At 51.7% G+C, this 20,635-nt stretch overlaps 1 protein-coding gene across 1 annotated transcript in view; it reads left to right on the forward strand.

The window, feature by feature from the left end:
* LOC142309097 (uncharacterized) overlaps positions 1 to 20,635 on the forward strand; it is a 234,679-nt gene that overhangs the window by 119,874 nt on the left and 94,170 nt on the right. The window contains exons 14-16 of the mRNA XM_075347157.1: positions 789 to 947; positions 15,263 to 15,386; positions 19,418 to 19,624. Of these exons, the coding sequence (XP_075203272.1) occupies positions 789 to 947; positions 15,263 to 15,386; positions 19,418 to 19,624 (490 nt within the window). The remainder of the gene's footprint in view (positions 1 to 788; positions 948 to 15,262; positions 15,387 to 19,417; positions 19,625 to 20,635) is intronic.

The raw sequence follows: 20,635 nt of genomic DNA on the forward strand, positions 1-20,635 counted from the left end.
TGCCAATAAACGCAGGAACGATGAACACAGCTTACCTGCGTCCCGAGGCTCCCGCCAGCAATGCTGAAGGAAGGAGGTGGGCGGGATGTTTACGTCCCGCTCATCTCCGCCCCTTCGCTTCTATTGGCCAGCCGCTGTGACCTCGCTGTGACGCCGAACGTCCCTCGCCCTTCAGGAAGTGCATGTTCGCCGCACACAGCAAGGTCGCTCAGCAGGTAAGTACGTGTGACGGGGGTTTAACGACTTTGTGCGCCACGGGCAACTAATTGCCCGTGACGCACAAACGACGGGGGCAGGTACGATCGCTCGTGCAATCGCACGATAGATCGTACCGTGTGAAGCCCGCATTAAGCTGAAGAAAGAAGCAATTCTGTTTTCTGCACTGTCAGATCGGTATGAGATGATGTTGTGACAAGTGGCTTCACACAATTTGATCGACCTCACATTTAGCAGTATAGAGAATGTAGCAGTAATTTAAAGTAATGCAAAATTCAGTACACGCATATATCTCAGCTCTGCTGCATCTTTTGTGTATATAGCTTGTTATCCACACTACAAAAACATACAATTAGGGACCTTAGATTGTGAGCCACAATGGGGACAGTGTTGCCAATGTATGTAAAGTGCTATGGAATTAATAGCGCTATATAAATTAATAAATATTATATTATTATTATACCCAGGAGAGGTTGGCTATAAAAACACCAGAGACATTGGACTGAGGCTTTGTGAATACAATACAGTTACACAAAATGATCACCTGAGATTTTTTTCTTTCCCACTTGTAGAATACAGAGTTTTATGGGCAGAGAGTCGATTTTAACGCAGCTCCAGGACTGTGTGAAGTCTTCGAATAGACATCTGATTGTATTACATGGACAGCCTGGCAGTGGGAAAAGCGCTCTAATAGCAAAAGTGTCTACAGCAGCATCTTACTGGGATGAATGGTAAGGTTTTTGCATACATTAATGTATATTTAACATTGAATTGTGAGTCATGTATTTTAGGACGGCTTTGCACGTTGCGACATCGCACGTGCGATGTCGGTGGGGTCAAATCGAAAGTGACGCACATCCGGCGTCACTTTCGACATCATAGTGTGTAAATGCTAGATGATACGATGAACGAGCGCAAAAGCGTCGTTATCGTAGCATAGGTGCATTCTCCGACATTTTTATAATGCCGGTGCCGTGACAGGTACGATGCAGTTCCTCGTTCCTGCGGCAGCACACATCGCTGTGTATGAAGCTGCAGGAGCGAGGAACATCACCTTACCTGCCGCCGGCGGCTATACGGAAGGAAAGAGGTGGGCGGGATGTTTACATCCTGCTCATCTCCGCCCCTCTGTCGCTATTGGCCGCCTGCCGTGTGACGTCGCTATGACGCCACACGACCCGCCCCCTTAGGAAGGAGGCGGGTCGCCGGCCAGAGCGACGGTCGCAGGGCAGGTGAGTGCATGTGAAGCTGGCGTAGCGATAATTTTCACTACGCCAGCTATAACAAGATATTGTACCTGCGACGGGGGCGGGGGACTATCGCGTGCGACATCGCAGCATCGGCTTGCCATGTCGCAACGTGCAAAGCCCGTCTTACAGTCACTGCTTTCCAAGACACTATGGTGTATGGTGTTTCCAATCCAGTTTCGGATGATATTTTAGAGCAGACGTTCACAACCTTAACGCCTTCCCCACGCAGCCCGTTTTCACCTTCCTGACCCAGCCAATTTTTAAAATTCTGACCAGTGTCACTTTATGTGGTAATAATTCTTGAACACTTCAACAGATCCCAGTGATTCTGAGACAGTTTTTTCAGGACACATTGTACTTTATGACAATGGCAAACTTACAACAATATTTTTTATTTATCTGTAAGAATATCAGACATTTTATGAAATTTTGAAAACTTCACCATTTTCAAACTTTGAATATATATGCCCTAAAATCAGAGAGTTATGTGTGACGCCCCTGTGGCTTCAGGCGCCACAGGGTACTGCACCTCACTTAAAGTGCAGTATTCATCTTGGATATGGAGGAGGTCGTCACTGGTAACAATCACAACCACACTCACCAATACATAACTCGGGGGTTCTGTCACTGGGACCGGCCTAGAGTAGGTGCTGGGGTAGCCATCACAAGGTATGGGACTTAATGCCCACTACTCAGGAACCCGGGACGCGGGGCACCCACAGGGGGAAGTTAGGAGCCATCCAACACACAATAGGCAGTCTGCACTGGACGGTGTCCATGTGAGGTCGCACTTTGGAGGAGCAGGAGACAACAAACAGTTTGGGGCCCATGGTCTGTAGCTGGAGGCTCGACTCAGGTTCTTAGGAAAAGAAGGGGAATCCCAGGTTTCACGGGGAGTGCAGCAGGCACACGTGACCTGTTTGACTAACAGAAAGGACCGCCGGTCACGACCTCTGAAGTATCCTGGATTGGCTGGAGACCATCACAGCGGGGATCAGCACTTTCCATAGGCTGAATGTGTGAGCAGTGAGTAAAGAGACACTGCACCGCTTGTGTCATCCCGTTACTACTGGCACCCACGCCATCGCGCCCCCAACACTATCAGCGTCTGAGAGACTACCACCACCACCATCCTCCCTGGGGCCACGGCTCTGCCTGTGGAGAGCTGAACCATTCGAGCTCCGTTGTCATCTGCCCCAGCAAAGAAGTTCCGCAGTGGCGGCTGATATTGGCTGCACATCACAGGAGGCGTCACGAACAACTACCCCCATCGTCCCCATCCCCAGCCATTTTATTGACACCCGGGGTCACGGAATCAAGCAAAGCCACCGCGGCGTCCCAGGAGAAGTACCGCAGCCAGGCGACGAGTCACCCCCAACCCCGTGGGCACGTCATATGTCACAGACAATAATTAACAAATAATATTTCTCGCATATCTACTTTATATCAGTGGAATTTCTGAAGCACAATTTCTTTTTGTTAGAAAGTCAGAAGACTTAAAAGTAGTGATAGGCGAGCAGGCTCGCCACTGATCCCTTCTCGATCAAGTATCAGGGGCGGTCAAGTGCAATGCTAGAGTCCCCGCCACACGTTTCATGTCTGCTTTTCAGCCACTAAACGTGGAGATTGCCTGCCAATTGCAGTAATGTTGTAGCCATGTTGGTTACTGACATCGCTGTGATTAGCCGATCGCATTGCATCATCGGGTTTATATAAGACGCGGTGATGCGGCGCTCGGCACACTCTACCCTGGAGACAGTCTAGGAAGAGCTGCTGGAGAAGGGATAATATGGTTTAGCATTAAAGGCATGTAGGCAGAGGTTACTACTGCACAGTCCTTGCTGCTGCAACATAAACCAAACGTCTCTTTCAGTTCTACATCAGTTCTATGCCCTATTAATACCGCTCTTTTATTTTATGCAAATTAAAAGATTTATACAGTACCAGCAAAAGCTACATGATTTTTTTTTGTTTTGTTTTTACTAACTGAAAAATGCTACGTTTTTTAAAGAAGCAGCATGTCCGTTCTTTCAGCCTTTTTCCAGTGTTTTTTCAACATTGAAAGCAACATGAAAGTATGAACACAGCCTAAGTAGTAGAGCTGGAGTACTTTTTTCTTTTTTTAATTTGCCTTCTATACAAGTCATTATGCAGTAAGAAATGTTACCTAAATTTTTTTACTGTAATATCCATTTTATCCATTCTATTTCATTTTTAACTGGGGTGCTGTGCAGTACATAATGATGCCAAACACACCTCCAAGATGTCCACTGCTTTGAAAAAAGGTGCTGTACTGGCCAAACATGTCTCCAGACTTAAACCCTATTGAGCATCTGTTGGGTATCCTTAAACGGAAGGTGGAGGAGCACAAGGTCTCCAACATCCTCCAGCTTCATGATGTTATCATGGAGGATGGAAGAGGAGTCCAGCGGCTCCTGTGAAGCTCTAGTGAACCTCATGCCAAAGAGAGTTAAGGCAGTGCTTGAAAATAATGGTGACCACACACAATATTGACACTTTGGGTGCAATTTGGCCATTTTTACTTAGGGGTGTATATTCTGCCACCGATGCCCGTGAGATGTATCAGAGGGATGTGAGCATGGATGTCTGTGCAAGCAATGGTAAATAGGTTATTCGCTATCTTTTCCTCCATGTGCCTGACCAGTTGCATGTGGTAAATCCAGGAAGGATGATGGAGTGTTTGAAATGTTAACGTATTTATTGCCAGTACCTTCATATGATGATGTAAGATATCAGATGAGATAAGGGAAGGATGAGGGATATAACATGGAGGATGGAAGATAAAGGTAACAGGAGAATCCTCTCTTCATGATGCATGTGTCGCGGGCGGGGAGGGCGCTGCGGTCACCCACTGCTCGGGTCCGGCTGCTGCTCGCTCGGTCGGTGGCTCGAGCGGTGGGCCGGATCCCGGGGACTCGAGCGGCGCTCCTCGCCCGTGAGTGAAAGGGGTGGTTTGGTTTAGGGATATTGTCCGTGACGACACCCACGGTTGTGGTGAGGTTGTGACACCACCGCTGCTCTGGACGGGGATCCCGGGAGCGATGACAGGGAGCAGCTTGGATGTTGTTTTCCCCTCCGTGGGTAGGGGGGTTGGTTGTCCCGGGACCCGGTGAGGGATAGGGAAGAACAGGCGGGTTACGGGGCCTGGTGAGGTGCAGGGTCGCGGGGGCAGCGCGGTGCCGCATGCGGCACGGTGGTACTCACTCAGCCAATGATGAATGCAAAGTCTCCTGTAAAACAAACGGCTGGATGGACGGGTCCCACAGACGGCAGCGGGGTTTCTCCTCCCGGTAGGTTGGCGGTGACTGCCTTTCCCTGCACCTGCGTTATGTTCTCGGTTCTGGTGGCTTCCCACCGGTAACCCGCTCCCCAGCTTGGATGGATGCTGAGGGAGCCCCTTTTGCCCGCAGGCTCTGGCCCTGGGAACTATAGCCTTGGAGGTGACTGTATTTCCCTTCACGGTTTGAGCGGTTGCCTTCAATCGGGTCTTGACTGCTGGGAAACCCCGGAGGTTCTTTTCGCTAACGGATTTGACCGGTTTTACGGCGACTCCAAGCCTAGTCGGGGTCCGTAGGCCCTGCCGAATGGTGCTGGCTTCTCTTCGTTCCCCGGTCCGGTACCGGCGGGCCACCGCCCATCCCCGGTCCTTACGGTTCACTTCAATCAGCCCCTCCTGCAGACGGTCACCACCGTCTGCCAACCTTGCTGTATGTGCCCGGGCCACGCACCCGGACACGGTCAGTCTGCTCCACTACCACTTCACTTCTCCAAACTCAACTGAACTCCACTCTCCTCTCTCCTGCACTCAACTGCTTCCTTTTCCCACCTCCAGGACTGTGAACTCCTCGGCGGCTGGGGCCAACCGCCTGGCTCCACCCCCTGGTGTGGACATCAGCCCCTGGAGGGAGGCAACAAGGATTTTGTCTGGCCTTGATGTGCATAGCCGGGGTGTGGGGTGTGTTGTTGCAGTACCTGTGACGTCCTGGCTTGTCCAGGGCGCCACACATGTGCTGCCAAGATGGCACTGACCAGAAAAAACCATGTGAGCAAACAAGATAGGACGCGTTACAGAGAGAGGCATTATGGGAACTGGTAGGAGGATTTTGGTAGTCCCGGGGCACGGAGTTGTTGTCTGTTTGGTGGATTGCAGGGCTTGGTCAGGTGCAGGGTCGCGGGGCAGCGCAGTGCCAGGCGGCACGGTGGTACTTACTCAGCCAGTAACGCACACGGAGTCTCTGGTAAAACAAACGGCTGGATGGACGAGTCCCACAGATGGCTGCGACGGTCAGTCCTGGAAGGCTGGCGGTAACTGTCTCTCCCTGCACCGGTGTTATGTTCTCGGCCCCGATGGCTTCCCACCGGTAACCCGCTCCCCCGCGGTATGTTGGCTAAGGGAGCCCCTTTTTGTGCCCGCAGGCTCTGGCCCTGGGAGCTCTAGCTCTGGCGGTAGCTTTATCTCCCTAACGGTTTGGACGGTTGCCTTCAGTCGGGTCTTTACTGCTGGGAAACCCCGGAGGTTCCCGTCGCTGACGGATTTGACCGGTTTAACAGTGACTCCTAGCCTGGTCGGGGTCCGTAGGCCCTGCCGGATGGTGCTGGCTTCTCTTCGCTCCCCGATCCAATACCGGCGGGCCACCGCCCGTCCCCGGTCCTTACGGTTGTGCGTCAATCGGCCTCTCCTGCAGACTGTCACCACCGTCTGCCAACCTTGCTGTTTCTGTGCCCGGGCCACGTACCCAGACACGGCCAGTCAGCTCCTCCACTACTACTTCCCTCACTCTCGCTCTACCCTCCACTTTTCTCAACTGCCTTCCTTTTCCCGCCTCCAGGACTGTGAACTCCTCGGTGGGAGGAGCAAACTGCCTGGCTCCGCCCCACCTGGTGTGGACATCACCCCTGGAGGGAGGCAACAAGGATTTGTGTCTGACTTAGATGTTCCTAATCGGGGTGTGGGGTGTGTTGTTGCAGTACCTGTAACGTCCTGGCTTGTCCAGGGCACCAAATTCCCCCTTGGTTAAACGCAGACCGTCCGCGGGCTGCTCGTCCATCACCGGTTTTATTTTCACAACTGGAAAAAAGGAAGTAAAACGGTAAAACATGTAAAATCACAAACATTTTATAAACTTCCCATAACGGGAGGCACGGTACTTTAACGTTACTAACATTTTGTTTACGGTACGGCTTCCGCTCCCCCTCCCCAAACAACCTGGCCCTGATGCTGTCCCTAAGAAGTAGGCAGCACCCCTTGCCCCAGTCCAGAACCAAATTGCCCGAGCGGGTACGGTCTCTTTCAGGGGACCCACGTCCATGGGGGACCCCTGACCCCCGGAGGATTGCCACCGGTTACGGTAGTGGCGGGCCTGGGCCATCCATTTCCTCCAGGCCCATCCTCCCAAATCAGCCTCTCCAGAGGCGGTCACGGTAACAAGCCAACATTTTTATTTACACGCCACAAGTTTGTGGTTGCCCTGCGAGTTCTCGGGCTTGCCCGCAAGTAGTTCCTTACGCACGGTGAAAGGTGTCCAAACGGGGACTAGTTGCCGGCAACGGCCGGTTTAATCTCGGTGCTAATCTGGTCACAGTTCGGTTGATTATTTCTTCTTATCATTTGGTTACATTCAACAACATACAAGGACATCACAACCCCTAAATGTTAGTCTCCCTGTACCTAAGCGGGGGTCGACCTAGGTTGGGACATGTGGATCTACGGGGGCCAAGGTTGGTGGTGGGAAGCGGGGGAGTAGAGGACACATCTAGTTCTTCCCCCCAGCTATCATGTGGGGCAGGCAGAGGCATAGGGGAGCTGGGTACAGGCACATCCCTGGGCGCCGAGGCATTAACGGTCACTTCCATCTCTTTTTCCTGCACGGGTTGTGGGAACAGTATTACGGGAAGGATCACTGCGCCGTTCTGTGTTGGCCAATCGGCCGGGAAATCACCATCATGGTGTGGATTACCCCTTTCTCCTTCTCCTCAGCCGGTTCGGTAGCCGTGGCTTCAGTTGCCGTCCTCAATGGTGGGGGACACCTCTTCAGGTGATCTCGGGAAACCGTGGCCAAAGTCTTCCCCTGGTCACGGCTGATCTGGTAGGCCTTTCCATTCTCCCAATTGGTGGGTTGTATTACATACGGGGCCTTCTCCCATTGGTCGTCTAGCTTATGGGTTCTTCGCTTCAAGACGACATCTCCGGGCAGAAAGGGACCTGCAGCCACCTTTTTGTTGAAGCACTGCTCCTGCTGCTTCCGACTTCGGCACAAATTCTTTTCTACATAGTCCTGGACCTGTTGGTACTGTGCTCTTCATTGAATGTCCCACCCCGCGGTCGACGGGAGCGCTTCCGGGGCCTCCAACCCCATCTCTAGGTCCACTGGCAGTCGACCGGGCCGAGCTCTCATCAGGTACGCCGGTGTGCACTTCGTAGAGCCGGAAGGAATGTTGTTGTACATATCGACCAGGTCAGGTAGGTTTTCTGGCCATAGGTTCCGTTCCTCCAGCGGCAACGTCTTGAGGAGGTTCAGGACCAAGTGGTTCATCTTTTCGCACATGCCATTGGTTTGGGCGTGATAAGGCGTGGTCCGAATTTTCTTGCAACCGTACAGCTGGCAGAATTCTTGGAACACCTCCGCTTCAATGGCCGGGCCCTGGTCGGTGAGCACCTTCTACGGGTATCCATGTGGCCGACAGAAATAGGCCTGGAATGCTCTAGCGGCGGTGCGGCCGGTCAGGTTTTTGATGGGGACAACCACCATAAATCTTGAATAGTGGTCCACGATGGTCAGGGCATAAGTATACCCACTTCGGCTAGGGGTGAGCTTCACATGGTCGACGGCCACCAGCTCCAGCGGTTGATGCGTAACGATTGGGCGTAGCGGGGCCTTCTGGCTGGCCTCATCCCTTCTCAGGGTGCAGGGGCCGCATTCTCGGCACCAGGCCTCCACAGATTCCCGCATCCCACTCCAATAGAACTGCTCCCTTAACAGCATTTCCAGCTTTTTCCACCCGAAGTGTCCGGCCCCGTCATGGTATGCCTGGAGGACAGTGGGCACGTTAGCTTGAGGAATCACTAGCTGGCGAATCTTCTCGTGGGTCTTCGGATTGATTAACTCCCGATACAGCTTCCCTTGATGCAGGCACAGCCGGGTTCCTTCCCGCCACAAGCGTTGGGCCTCGGCAGGGGCAGTGGGGTCCATTCCAGCCAAGCCCTGTTCTATCAAGGTTTTGACCAAACGGACAGCGGGTGCCTGATCCTTGGCTTCTTGCCACCCCTTACTGGGCAGCGGGTCCAGGTTCACCTGTTGTTGATGGACACGCAGCTTCTCAACTGGCGGCCGGTGAAACGCAGGCAACTCGATCTCTTCGAGGTCATCATCGTCCAGCCCCTCTTCTGACAGATGGGGCATCCGGGAGAGGGCATCGGCGTTGGCATTTGTACGGCTGGCCCGGTATTTGATGGTGAAGTCGTAATTGGCCAGCCTGGCCACCCACCGCTGCTCTAATGCACTCAGCTTGGCTGTATCCAGATGGGTTAGTGGGTTATTGTCCGTGTAAGCGGTGAACTTGGCCGATGCTAGGTAATGGCGGAACCGCTCGGTGATAGCCCACACCAGTGCTAGAAGCTCGAGCTTGAAGGAGCTGTAATTCTCAGGATTCCTTTCGGTGGGTCGGAGTTTTCGGCTGGCATAAGCGATCACCCTTTCCCTGCCGTCCTGATTCTGGGCCAATACCGCTCCCAAGCCCACATTGCTGGCGTCGGTATAAAGGATGAATGGGCGGCTGTAGTCGGGGTACGCTAGGATCTCTTCCCCGGTCAACGCCGCCTTCAGTTGGCGGAAGGACTCGTCTTGCTTTTCCTCCCACACTAACGGAGTTCCAGTAGGCCTACCACCCTTGGTCTGTCCCACGAGGAGGTCTTGCATGGGGGCAGCCATCTTCGTGTACCCTTCTATGAAGCGGCGGTAGTAGCCCACCAGGCCCAGGAACTGTCTCACCTCCCTCACCGTAGTCGGCCTCTGCCAGTCCTGTATGGCAGTGACCTTCTCCGGGTCTGGGGCGACGCCTTCCGCGCCCACCACATGACCGAGGTACTGTACCCTGGGCTTTAACAGGTGACACTTGGAGGGTTTCAGTTTCATCCCATACTTGGCAAGGGACGCGAACACCTCAGCTAGGTGCTCCAGGTGGGCTTCATACATCTGTGAGTACACGATTACATCGTCCAGGTACAGCAAGACAGTCTCAAAATTCAGGTGTCCCAGACAGCATTCCATTAGCCGTTGGAAGGTTCCAGGGGCGTTGCACAGCCCAAACGGCATGCTGTTGAACTCACAGAGACCTATGGGGGTAGCGAAGGGGGTCTTTTCACGGTCTTCGGGTGCTACGGCCACTTGCCAGTACCCGCTGGTGAGGTCAAGGGTAGAGAAGTAGTTAGCGGTCCTCAGCGCGGCGAGAGATTCCTCAATCCGGGGCAGGGGATAGGCATCCTTATGGGTTATCTGGTTGATCTTCCGGTAATCCACACACATCCTCATGGTGCCATCCTTTTTCTTGACCAGCACCAACGGAGCTGCCCAGCGACTGCAGCTATCCCGAATAACCCCTGCCTCTTTCATGTTTTTCAACATATTCTTAGCGCATTGGTAATGTGCAGGTGGAATAGGCCTATACCTCTCTTTATTCGGGGGGTGTCTGCCGGTGGGTATGTAATGTTGGACCCCTTTAATCTGCTCAAAGTCTAGCGGGTGTTTGCTGAAAACTTGCTCGTACTCCTGTACTACCCGGTATACCCCGTCCCTGTGGTATCGTCAGTGCCTACATGCAGCTCTCGGCACCACTCACGTAACTGTGCAGGGGGCGCGTGGCGACCGGCGGAGGGCGAGGAGGTTGGGGAGACTGCCTCTTGGATGGTGTGGGGGTCAAGGGTTAGTAGCTTGGCGAGGGTGGCGTACCGTGGGAGCCTAACCTCCTCCTCCCCACAATTTAACACTCTCACGGGCACCCTCCCCTTCTTAACGTCCACCACTCCCCTGGCGGTCATTACGGTGGGCCAGTGTTCGGAGGGCATGGGCTCTACCATGGCCGGGTAATCACGTCCCTGGGGACCTACCGCTGCCCTACACCAGATCATCATTTCGCTCCGGGGAGGCACAGTTAAAGGGGCCACATCCATCACTCTCACTCCCCCAATCTCTCCTCCTGCAGAGTTCACTTGCTGCCGGTACATCAAGGCCCGAATCTCTTGCTGCACCGCCCTCTGTCGACCTCCCGCTGCGGTGGCGGCCAGCTGTTGTAGTAGGGTCAACACCTCACTCATGCAATGCTCCATTACATTCGTTCCTAGCACCACCTTTGGATCATGATCGCTGGGGTCATTCCTTATCACGACCATCCCTTGGTGTTGCAGCTCGGTTCGCCCCACAGTCATAGCCACATGTTTGTACCCCACTTGGGTCAAAGGGAGGCCATCAGCGGCAATCAATGTCATGCTGCTATCTGGAGGGGCAAGTTCATTCTCCCCCCAATAACGTTGATACAGTGTATACGGCATCGTGGTTACCTGAGATCCAGTGTCCAGGAGCGCCATCAGCGGGACGCCGTCCACAGCCAGAGGGATGATGGGGCGGGCCCCGATGAACCGGTCCCGCCAGTCGGGGGGGCCACTGGGTTCTACTCCTGAGGATTGGCCCTTGGCCCCAGGGGTTGTTCGTTTAACGGACACCGTCGGGAGTAGTGACCGGGCTTGCTGCACTTGTAACAGATTGGAGGCCCATACCGCGGGTCAGTAGCCCTTCTCCGCTGCATCCAGGGAACATCTTCTGGGCGGTCGGTGAGCTGTAACCCCCCCAGGGGCCTGGACCTCGTTGGAGGCTGCAGTGCGGCGAGGATCTTGGCGAGGTCTCCATCCATACGACGGACTTGGGCAGCCAGTTCCTCCATCATTCCGCCAGAGTTCACAGGCGCTGCCGGAGTTGGGGGAGAAGGAGCTACCACGATGGGAGCCGTCTCAGCCGGCCACGGGGCCACTCCAGGGACTTCGGATGCCAGAGGCTGCAGAGCCTTAATGGCCCGTTCTTTCAGCACGGTAAAGTCCACATCAGGGTGCTCTAATGCCCACAGCCGCAGCTGTTTGGGGTCCTCCGGGGATCTCATCCCCTGAACGAACTGCTCTACTAGCATTTTGTTACTGTCAGCATCATTGATGGTGTCCACCCGCTTCAACGTCCGGAGAGAAGTTTGTAGACGCAGGGCATAGTCTCTGATACTGTCAGTAGGTCGATGTCGGCATTGGTAAAACTGCATTCGCAGCTCAGCCCCGGTGCGAATTTCAAAGGCAACCTGTAGCTTTTTAAAGATAGTGGCCACAGAGGACCGGTCCCCCTCGGCCCAGGTCTCCAGCTCCTGCTCAGCTGCTCCGGTTAGCTGCCCCAGCACCACCACTGCACACTGCTTCTCAGTCAGGGGGTACAGTTCTAAAAGCGGGCTAAGCTTCTTCCGGAAGACCTGCAAGGTATCAGGTTTCCCATCGTACTGCGGCAGCCAGGTAGCTCCGGGCACATAGGGCAAGGAGAACGGCATCACCTGAGCAAGGGCGGGGGCCGCGGACCCTCCCGCTCCTGCGGCCAGAGCACGGCTGGGCCCATTTCCATCTGCCGGTACGTCTGTGGCTACGTCCACCACTCCCCCAGCGGCTTCATCGGGCGCAGACATCTTGTTTCCGTCCCCCCTTGGTGTCTCTCTGGCACCTCCTCTTTTGGGGTGGAGCTTCGACTTTCGCGCCTCTACTGCTCGGGAAGACGCTCAAGCGGGGATTTCTCGCGCCCAATATGACGGCTCTCGAAAATTTTCGGCCGGACACCTCCGGCGGGACACAAGGCGCACTTCCACCAGGCTGTAGAACGGTAGGATCCTGTTCGTGACGCCAAGTTGTCGCGGGCGGGAAGGGCGCAGCGCTCACCACGCTCGGGTCCGGCGCTGCTGCTGCTGCTCGGTGGCTCGAGCGGTGGGTCGGATCCGGGGACTCGAGCGGCGCTCCTCGCCCATGAGTGAAAGGGGAGTTTTGTTGGTGCTTGGGATGTCGGTTTGTGATGCCACCCACATTGTGTGGTGAGGTTGGGGCACCACCGCTGCTCTGTACGGGGATCCCGGGAGCGATGACAGGGAGCAGCTGGGATGTTTCTCTCCCCTCCGTGGGTAGGGGGATTTTGGTAGTCCCGGGGTTGTTGTCTGTTTTGGTGGATTGCAGGGATTGGCCAGGTGCAGGATCGTGGGGCAGCGCAGTGCCAGGCGGCACGGTGGTACTTACTCAGCCAGTAACGCACACGGAGTCTCTGGTAAAACAAACGGCTGGATGGACGAGTCCCACAGACGGCTGCGACGGTCACTCCCGGTAGGCTGGCGGTAACTGTCTCTCCCTGCACCAGTGTTATGTTCTCGGCCCCGATGGCTTCCCACCGGTAACCCGCTCCCCCGCGGTATGTTGGCTAAGGGAGCCCCTTTTTGTGCCCGCAGGCTCTGGCCCTGGGAGCTCTAGTTCTGGCGGTAGCTTTATCTCCCTCACGGTTTGGATGGTTGCCTTCAGTCGGGTCTTTACTGCTGGGAAACACCGGAGGTTCCCGTCGCTGACGGATTTGACCGGTTTAACGGCGACTCCTAGCCTGGTCGGGGTCCGTAGGCCCTGCCGGATGGTGCTGGCTTCTCTTCGCTCCCCGATCCGGTACCGGCGGACCACCGCCCGTCCCCGGTCCTTACAGTTGTGCATCAATTGGCCTCTCCTGCAGACGGTCACCACCATCTGCCAACCTTGCTGTTTCTGTGCCCGGGACACGTACCCGGATACGGCCAGTCAGCTCCTCCACTACTACTTCCCTCACTCTCGCTCTACCCTCCACTTTTCTCAACTGCCTTCCTTTTCCCGCCTCCAGGACTGTGAACTCCTCGGTGGGAGGAGCCAACCGCCTGGCTCCGCCCCACCTGGTGTGGACATCAGCCCCTGGCAACAAGGATTTGTGTCTGACTTAGATGTTCCTAACCGGGGTGTGGGGTGTGTTGTTGCAGTACCTGTGACGTCCTGGCTTGTCCAGGGTGCCACAAAAACATATCCCATTAAGAGAATGGCTGGACAGCACAGTGTACTAACTTTTGTTGTTAGTCATTTAATCATTAATGGCTGTGTTGAGTTATTTAGAGGGCACCAAATTTACACTGTTGTAAAATCTGTACACTGATTACTTTACATTGTATCAAAGTGTTATATCTTCAGTGCTGTCCCATGAAAACAATAATGAGATATTTTAAAAAATGTGAGGAGTGTACTCATTTTTGTAGTATATTATAAATATCTAATTAGTGCTGGCTTCATTTATAAGGCTCCCACCTGTCAGAAATGAAGAGCCCATACATTCAGCTCTCTACATTGTAGTATATGCCAGACGCTGAAACAGTCAAGAGTTTTCCTTCTCCCATAGACTATAACTAATTTAACGCACTCATACATGGCCCCTTCTTCACCTCAACCACTCATTTCTGCGCTATAAGAGTCTTGACCCATTCTGCCAAGATATGGCTGGCCAAGAAATGACCACAAAACACACCATTCATACTTATCTGTCCCACCAGTGCTGTGCATCACTGGTCTTCTTCATGACATGGAATATACATGTGATCGGACAATCATCTTTGTGGAGAAATTGATGAAGGCTGCATAAAAGGGTATCATGGGCCACATTTGTCCACGGGATGCAACTGGGCACCCGTGTTTTAGAGGAAGAGTGAACAACCATATGATTGGTTGCCATAAACTAGCGCTATGACATCAATTCTAAAGCGGGCTTTACACTCTACAATTTATCTAACGATGTGTCGGTGGGATCATGTCGTAAGTGACGCACATCCGGCATCGTTAGTTACATTGTAGCGTGTGAAACCTCCGTGCGATTGCAATTGAACGTTAAAACGTTGATCGCAAGCACGTCATTCAATTACTAAAAATTGAACGTCAGGTTGTTCAATGTTCCCGGGGCAGCACACATCGCAGTGTGTGACACCCCGGGAACGATGAACGCAGCTTACCTGCGTCCCGCGGCTCCCGGCCAGCAATGCGGAAGGAAAGAGGTGGGATGTTTACGTCCCGCTCATCTCCGCCCCTCCGCTTCTATTGGCCGGCTGCCACGTGACGTCGCGGTGATGCCGAACGTCCATCCCACTCCAGGAAGTGGATGTTCGCCGCCCACATCGAGGTCGTATGGAAGGGTAAGTACGTGTGACGGGAAATAATCGTTTGTGAGACGCGGTCAACAAATTGAACGTGCCGCACATACGATGGGGGCAGGTACGATCGCATACGATATCGTTTGTGATATCGTAAGGTGTAAAGCAGGCTTAACGGTAGGAGAAAAACCTTGATGAGACACCTTGCTGTCCATGCAGCCTATTAGGACATATGGCATATGGGGACAGTCTATAAGTCAGAGTGGAGAGCCTCGAACAAGCAGAAGCTCAAGCTGCTAAAAGTGCTGTAATAATCATAATTAGAATAATATTTATGACATTAATAACAATTATTTATTACTACTATCCTGCTATAGCCTAGTAATGTGGATACGTGTCAATAGTATTCCATGTTAACAAATGTTAGATCCATCATCCTGGGCATGAGGGGGACTTTATAAGCATCGATTCTCTGTTCTGCAGAGAAGGAAGTGTCTCTAATGATTCAAGATCTTCAGCTATTACGTTTGTCTAGAAATTTGTAACATTTTCATTCTCTTTGTAACAAACAGGGACCTGAGAGTCGTGACTCGATTTATCGGAGCTACTGGGGACAGCCGAAACACTCGCCTATTGCTGCAAAGTCTGTGTTACCAGATAGCTGCCATATTTAACTTAAAAACACAGTTCTCTGAGGTATTAGTCATACAGATATATAATCATAATATACTAACATGCATTATCAGTCCTATTTTTGAATATACAGTATGTATTATAGGAGAAACCATGCAAAAATCTATCAGAGCTGACACAATGTACAGTATTCACAATGAGTGAAAAGCAAAAAATGGCACTGCCTATAAGGCTATGTTCACACAGTGCATCTTTTCTAACCATAAAGATACAGCGTCTTTGACCCCAAAAAAACGCATAGAAAATATACCCAAGGCAAAAACGCATAAAAAACGCACAGAAAATGCACCCACGGCAAGAACGCATCAAAACGCATGCGTTTATGCCTCGTTTTTACCGCATTTTGTCCAGTGTGTTTTTTAAGTCAAATCTATTGACTGGAGGGCTCAAAAACGCTGGAAAAACGCAAAAAGAATTGACATGCTGCATCTTCAAAAACGCAGCCAAGATGTAGCCAAAAAAAGATGCACAGTGTAGGCAGCAAAATAGAAATCTCATAGACTCTACTGGGGGAAGGAAATGCATGTATATAGGTGCATCTTTGGGACCTCAAAAATGCACCAAAAACGCAATAAAAGATATGACCCTATAAAAGCATAATACACATTTTGTCCAGTGTGCCTCCAGTTTGAAGGCTATGTGCCCACGGGAGCCCCCACCTGCGGATATATCCGCAGGTACGGCCGCAGGTTTCCCACTGCTGCTCGCCGGAATCTGCAGCTATTTTTAGCTGCGGTTGTACAGCAAAATAGCTGCGGAAAACCTGCGGACATTCCTGCTGATTACCTGCGGAAGTCTCGGTCTCTATCTCCCTAGTGGAGGGCCGGGGTTTCCGCATGTAATTTCGCAGAAAGAATTGACATGCAATTACGTGCGGCTGCGGGACATCCGCAGCATGTTCCGCAGCCGCATGTATCCACAGCATGGACACAGCACTCCCCATGTCCCATAGGTTAACATGGGGAGTGTCTGTGCATGGTGAAACCTGCTGATTTATCTGGAAAATCCAGAAAATCCGCGGATTTTCCGCAGATAAATCCGCAGGTTTAATCTCCCATGGGCACATAGCCTAACAGTGGTTCACATCAGGGCAAAACCAGGTCCAAGTCAAAAATGTGCTGTTTTAAAAAAGCATTTCTTTACAAAAAAAATTGGGAATTACTTGGACAACTTTACATAAGGCCTCCGACACACTCACATGCCGCCGGTCCATGTGTGCCATTTTTTACACGGACCGGAGACACGTGTGTGGCGCCCTGGACTAGCCAGGTCGTCACAGATACTACAACACACACCCCCACCCCGAGACAGGCACATCAGCCAGACACAAAATCCTTGTTGCTTCCCTCCATGGGCTGATGTCCACACCAGGTGGGGTGGAGCCAGGCGGTTGACCCCACCCACTGAGGATTTCACAGTCCTGGAGGCAGGAAAGGAGTCAGTGAGGGAGAAGTGGAGTTGAGTTAGGGAAGTGGAAGAGTGAGGAGTAAACTGACCGTGTCCGGGTGTATGGCCCGGGCACTAAGAGCAAGGTTGGCAGACGGTGGTGGCCGTCTGCAGGAGAGGCAGATCAACGCGGAACTGTAGGACCGGGGACGGGCGGTGGCCCGCCGGTACTGAACCGGGTAGCGAAGTGAAGCCAGCACACACAGGCAGGGCCTGCGGACCCCGACCAGGCTTGGAGTCGCTATTAGAGGTCAAATCCGTCAGTGACCGGAAACCCAGGGGTTTCCTAACAGCCAAGACCCGATTGAAGGCAACCGTCCAACCAACAGAAGGAAATACAGCTACCGCCACAGCTAGAGTTCCAAGCGCCAGAGCCTGCGGGCAAAAGGGCTCCTCCGGCACATATACACACTGGGGAGCGGGTTACCGGTGGGAATCCATCGGGACCGAACATACACAAAGGTGCAGGGAAAGGCAGCCACCACTAACCGTCCGGGAGAGACTACAGCAGCCGGCTGCGGGACCCGTCCATCCAGCCGTTTGGTTTACCAGAGACTTTGCATACCTTTGTGGCTGAGTGAGTACAACCATGCCATCCGGCACCGCGCTGCGCAGTCCAGGCGACCCTGCACCCATCCAACCCTGCCTCCCCGTCATCTCACCGGGCCCCGGGACCACCAACCCCTACCCACGGAGGGGGAAAACAACATCCCAGCTGCTCCCTGCCATTGCTTCCGGGATCCCCGTCACCAGCAGCGGTGGTGCCCAACCTCACCACAACCCGTGGGTGGCATCACAGACCAAATCCCCAAACCAAACTACCCCCTTTCACTCACGGGCGAGGAGCGCCGCTCGAGTCCCCGGATCCGGCCCACCGCTCGAGCCACCGAGCTGCCATCGCAGTAGCGCCGGACCCGAGTGTTAGCGAGCGCAGCGGCGTCCTTCCCCGCCCGCGACACGTACATATGGGGACCTAGGTAATCCCTATGGTTAGGAGACACGTATTTTGGGACGGAATGTGTGTCCGTTCTGTACTTACGTGTCTCCGTGTGTTAAAATCGCTGACATGTCCGTGTTGCTCCGGCAGCACGGGTGTCACATGGCCCACACCTGTACCACACGGATGTAGTGTGGATGCAGTCCCGTGTGACACGCGCCGGAGAAAACACACGTGTCAGAGTAAAAAAAAAAATCGTTACTCACCTTCTCCTGCCCTCCTGTCTCTGCCATTGCTGTAACTTGCTGCCAACCGCCGCTCATTATACTCATTTAATATTCACTTCACTGCGACCGGCAGCAGCAGCGAGGAGACGGCAGGGCTGGAGCCGAAGATCAGTACCACGGACAGCAGGAAGGACCACGTGAATATGCAAATTACAGGTTCTCCGTGTGTAATTGTGGATAGCACACGGAGAACACACGTGGCCCGCACGTACGAGAGACACGTACTTACCTACACGCAACACGCAGGGTAAATACGTGTCTCGCGGCACGTGCGTGATTTTCATGTGAGTGTGTCGGAGGCCTAAGATAGTGTAGAGACACTGGTCTTCACGCACTACTCAATGGTGGTGTTGTGTCCCATGAATGGGAACAACCTGTTGTATATAATTCTTGCATTGCATATTTTTCCTCCTATCAGGAAATTCCTTTATTGTTACTAGGTAGATTAGACTGTATGAAGTTTGTCCCTATGTTCCTCCCTTAGTTGGCTTCTGTATAGAATGCTCCTCCCTTCTCCTTCAGTTTAGTCTAGAGGAACCATTGCTGAAGAGACATGTCTGCAACCCTGTACAGATTATTCCTTTTCACCTGCCTTTACTTTGTACTTAATACAAGATTCTAGAAGAAAACTACAGCGTTTCTCCTTGTCTTTCTACAAGTCATCGTTGGGCTGAGTTAACACTATCTGTGGAAGCCGGTAGAGTGAGTAAAATCATACAGTTATCTAAGGGACTGATAATTAGAGCGGTTGGATTCATTGCTACCAGAAAGAGACAGAATAGGTGGAGCTGATGATATTCTGCCCTGAAGAAGGCATACTGACAAAACCCCGAAGATCTACACAATGTGGAGGAATTATGAAAATGGAATTGACCTTAAACTGCACAAAAATGTAACTTTCTGTGTTTGTTTAGAGATATAAAACTGGAGTAAAACTGTACGACTATGACTTAGATTTTCTATTTCCTAAGACTCCATCCACTCTGAAAAATGTATTCACAGTGTCCGTGGATTAAGATTGCGCCTTTGCCATACATTTGTGCCTTTGTATTCCTTAATTTTAAACTGTATTAGAAAATGTAAGCCTATTCATATTGAAATCCATAGGCAACTGCAATTTACAAAGTGAACTTGATAGTGATGTAAGCATGTTGATGGCGGACAGCCTGTACATAGAACGTAATACGCTCACATTCCTCAAGATATGCGTACTGTACATCTCTAATACTGATTCTCCAATGGCTGTACTTTTAATAGAACAATGGAAATGATATACACATGCGGTATACCTGGCAGAAACATAGATGCCTGGTTTTTTGTTGATTGCTGATATGTTTACAAGGTTGCTTTTTTTTATTTTAAAGAATCTTAAAGGATTGATCAACGAGTTCTCGACTGTTCTGGAATTGGCTACGAAAAGCAGACCACTGATGGTAATCCTTGACGGGATAGATGAGTTATCAGAAAGTGAAGGATGTCTGAGCTGGATACCCTCAGAACTGCCCCCACATGTGCACTTTATTGTGTCAGTCTCATCTGTGTCAGATTGTGCCTCTTTCAGACATTTACAGGTAAATATCTATTATTTCTGCCTGCTTTTTTTTTGCAGATATTATGAAATTACTATAGGTCATTTTTTATATTAAATTAATAATTCCATACTTTTATGAGGTTGAAAGTAGACACAAGCCATTGAGTTCAAACTATACCCTAACATATTGTGTCAGAGGAAGGCAAAGATCCCATGAGGCAGATTCTATTTGCTCCATATTAGAGGAAAATGTCTTCCTGACTCCACATACAGCAATCAGACTAGTTCTCTGGACCCAAGTCCCATCACAGCATCCAGGCCCATGTTGTACTTTTTTATTGGTTTGACAATGGCAGCATCATGTGGCAGAGAGTTCCATAGTATTACCGTACTTCTTTTTCAGTAAAGAATCTGCATCTGTGATTAAGAGTAAACCTTCTTTCTGATAAATGTAAAGGATGATCGCAGGCCTTGGTGCAAAAAGATCTTTAGAAAGATCTCTGCCCTGTCGTTTCATATATTTGTCCATTGTAATAAGATTGTCCTTAAGCCTTCTTTTCTCCAATCTGAATAACCCCAAGTTTAATAACCTGTCTTGGTACTACATTCCCCCCATTCCCTTAATAACCTTGTTTGCTCTTCTCTGCACCGGCTCTAGTTCAGCAATGTCCATCATATACACAGGAGACCAAAATTATACATAGTATTCTAAGTGTGGTCGCACTAGGGATCTTAATAAAGGCATAACTATGTTTTTCTCATGAGCATCTATACCTCTTTTAATGCTTCCCATGATTTTATTTGCCTTGGCAGCAGCTGCCTGGCATTGGTCACTAAAGTTGAGTTTGCTGTTTGCACATACATCCAAGTCTTTTTTCAGTGACAATTTTAGCCAGTGTTTTACCATTTAGTACAGAATTTTACATTTTATTTCCTCAGCCCAAGTTCATCACCTTACATTTATTTGCATTAAAGCGATATTCGGTCTAAAATTATAAGTGTGCAGTCCCTCCATGGGTCACTCTATGTGACTGCAGACCTGTGAATCCTC

Source organism: Anomaloglossus baeobatrachus, chromosome 1, assembly GCF_048569485.1.
Source record: "Anomaloglossus baeobatrachus isolate aAnoBae1 chromosome 1, aAnoBae1.hap1, whole genome shotgun sequence".
Taxonomy (NCBI): Eukaryota; Metazoa; Chordata; class Amphibia; order Anura; family Aromobatidae; genus Anomaloglossus; species Anomaloglossus baeobatrachus.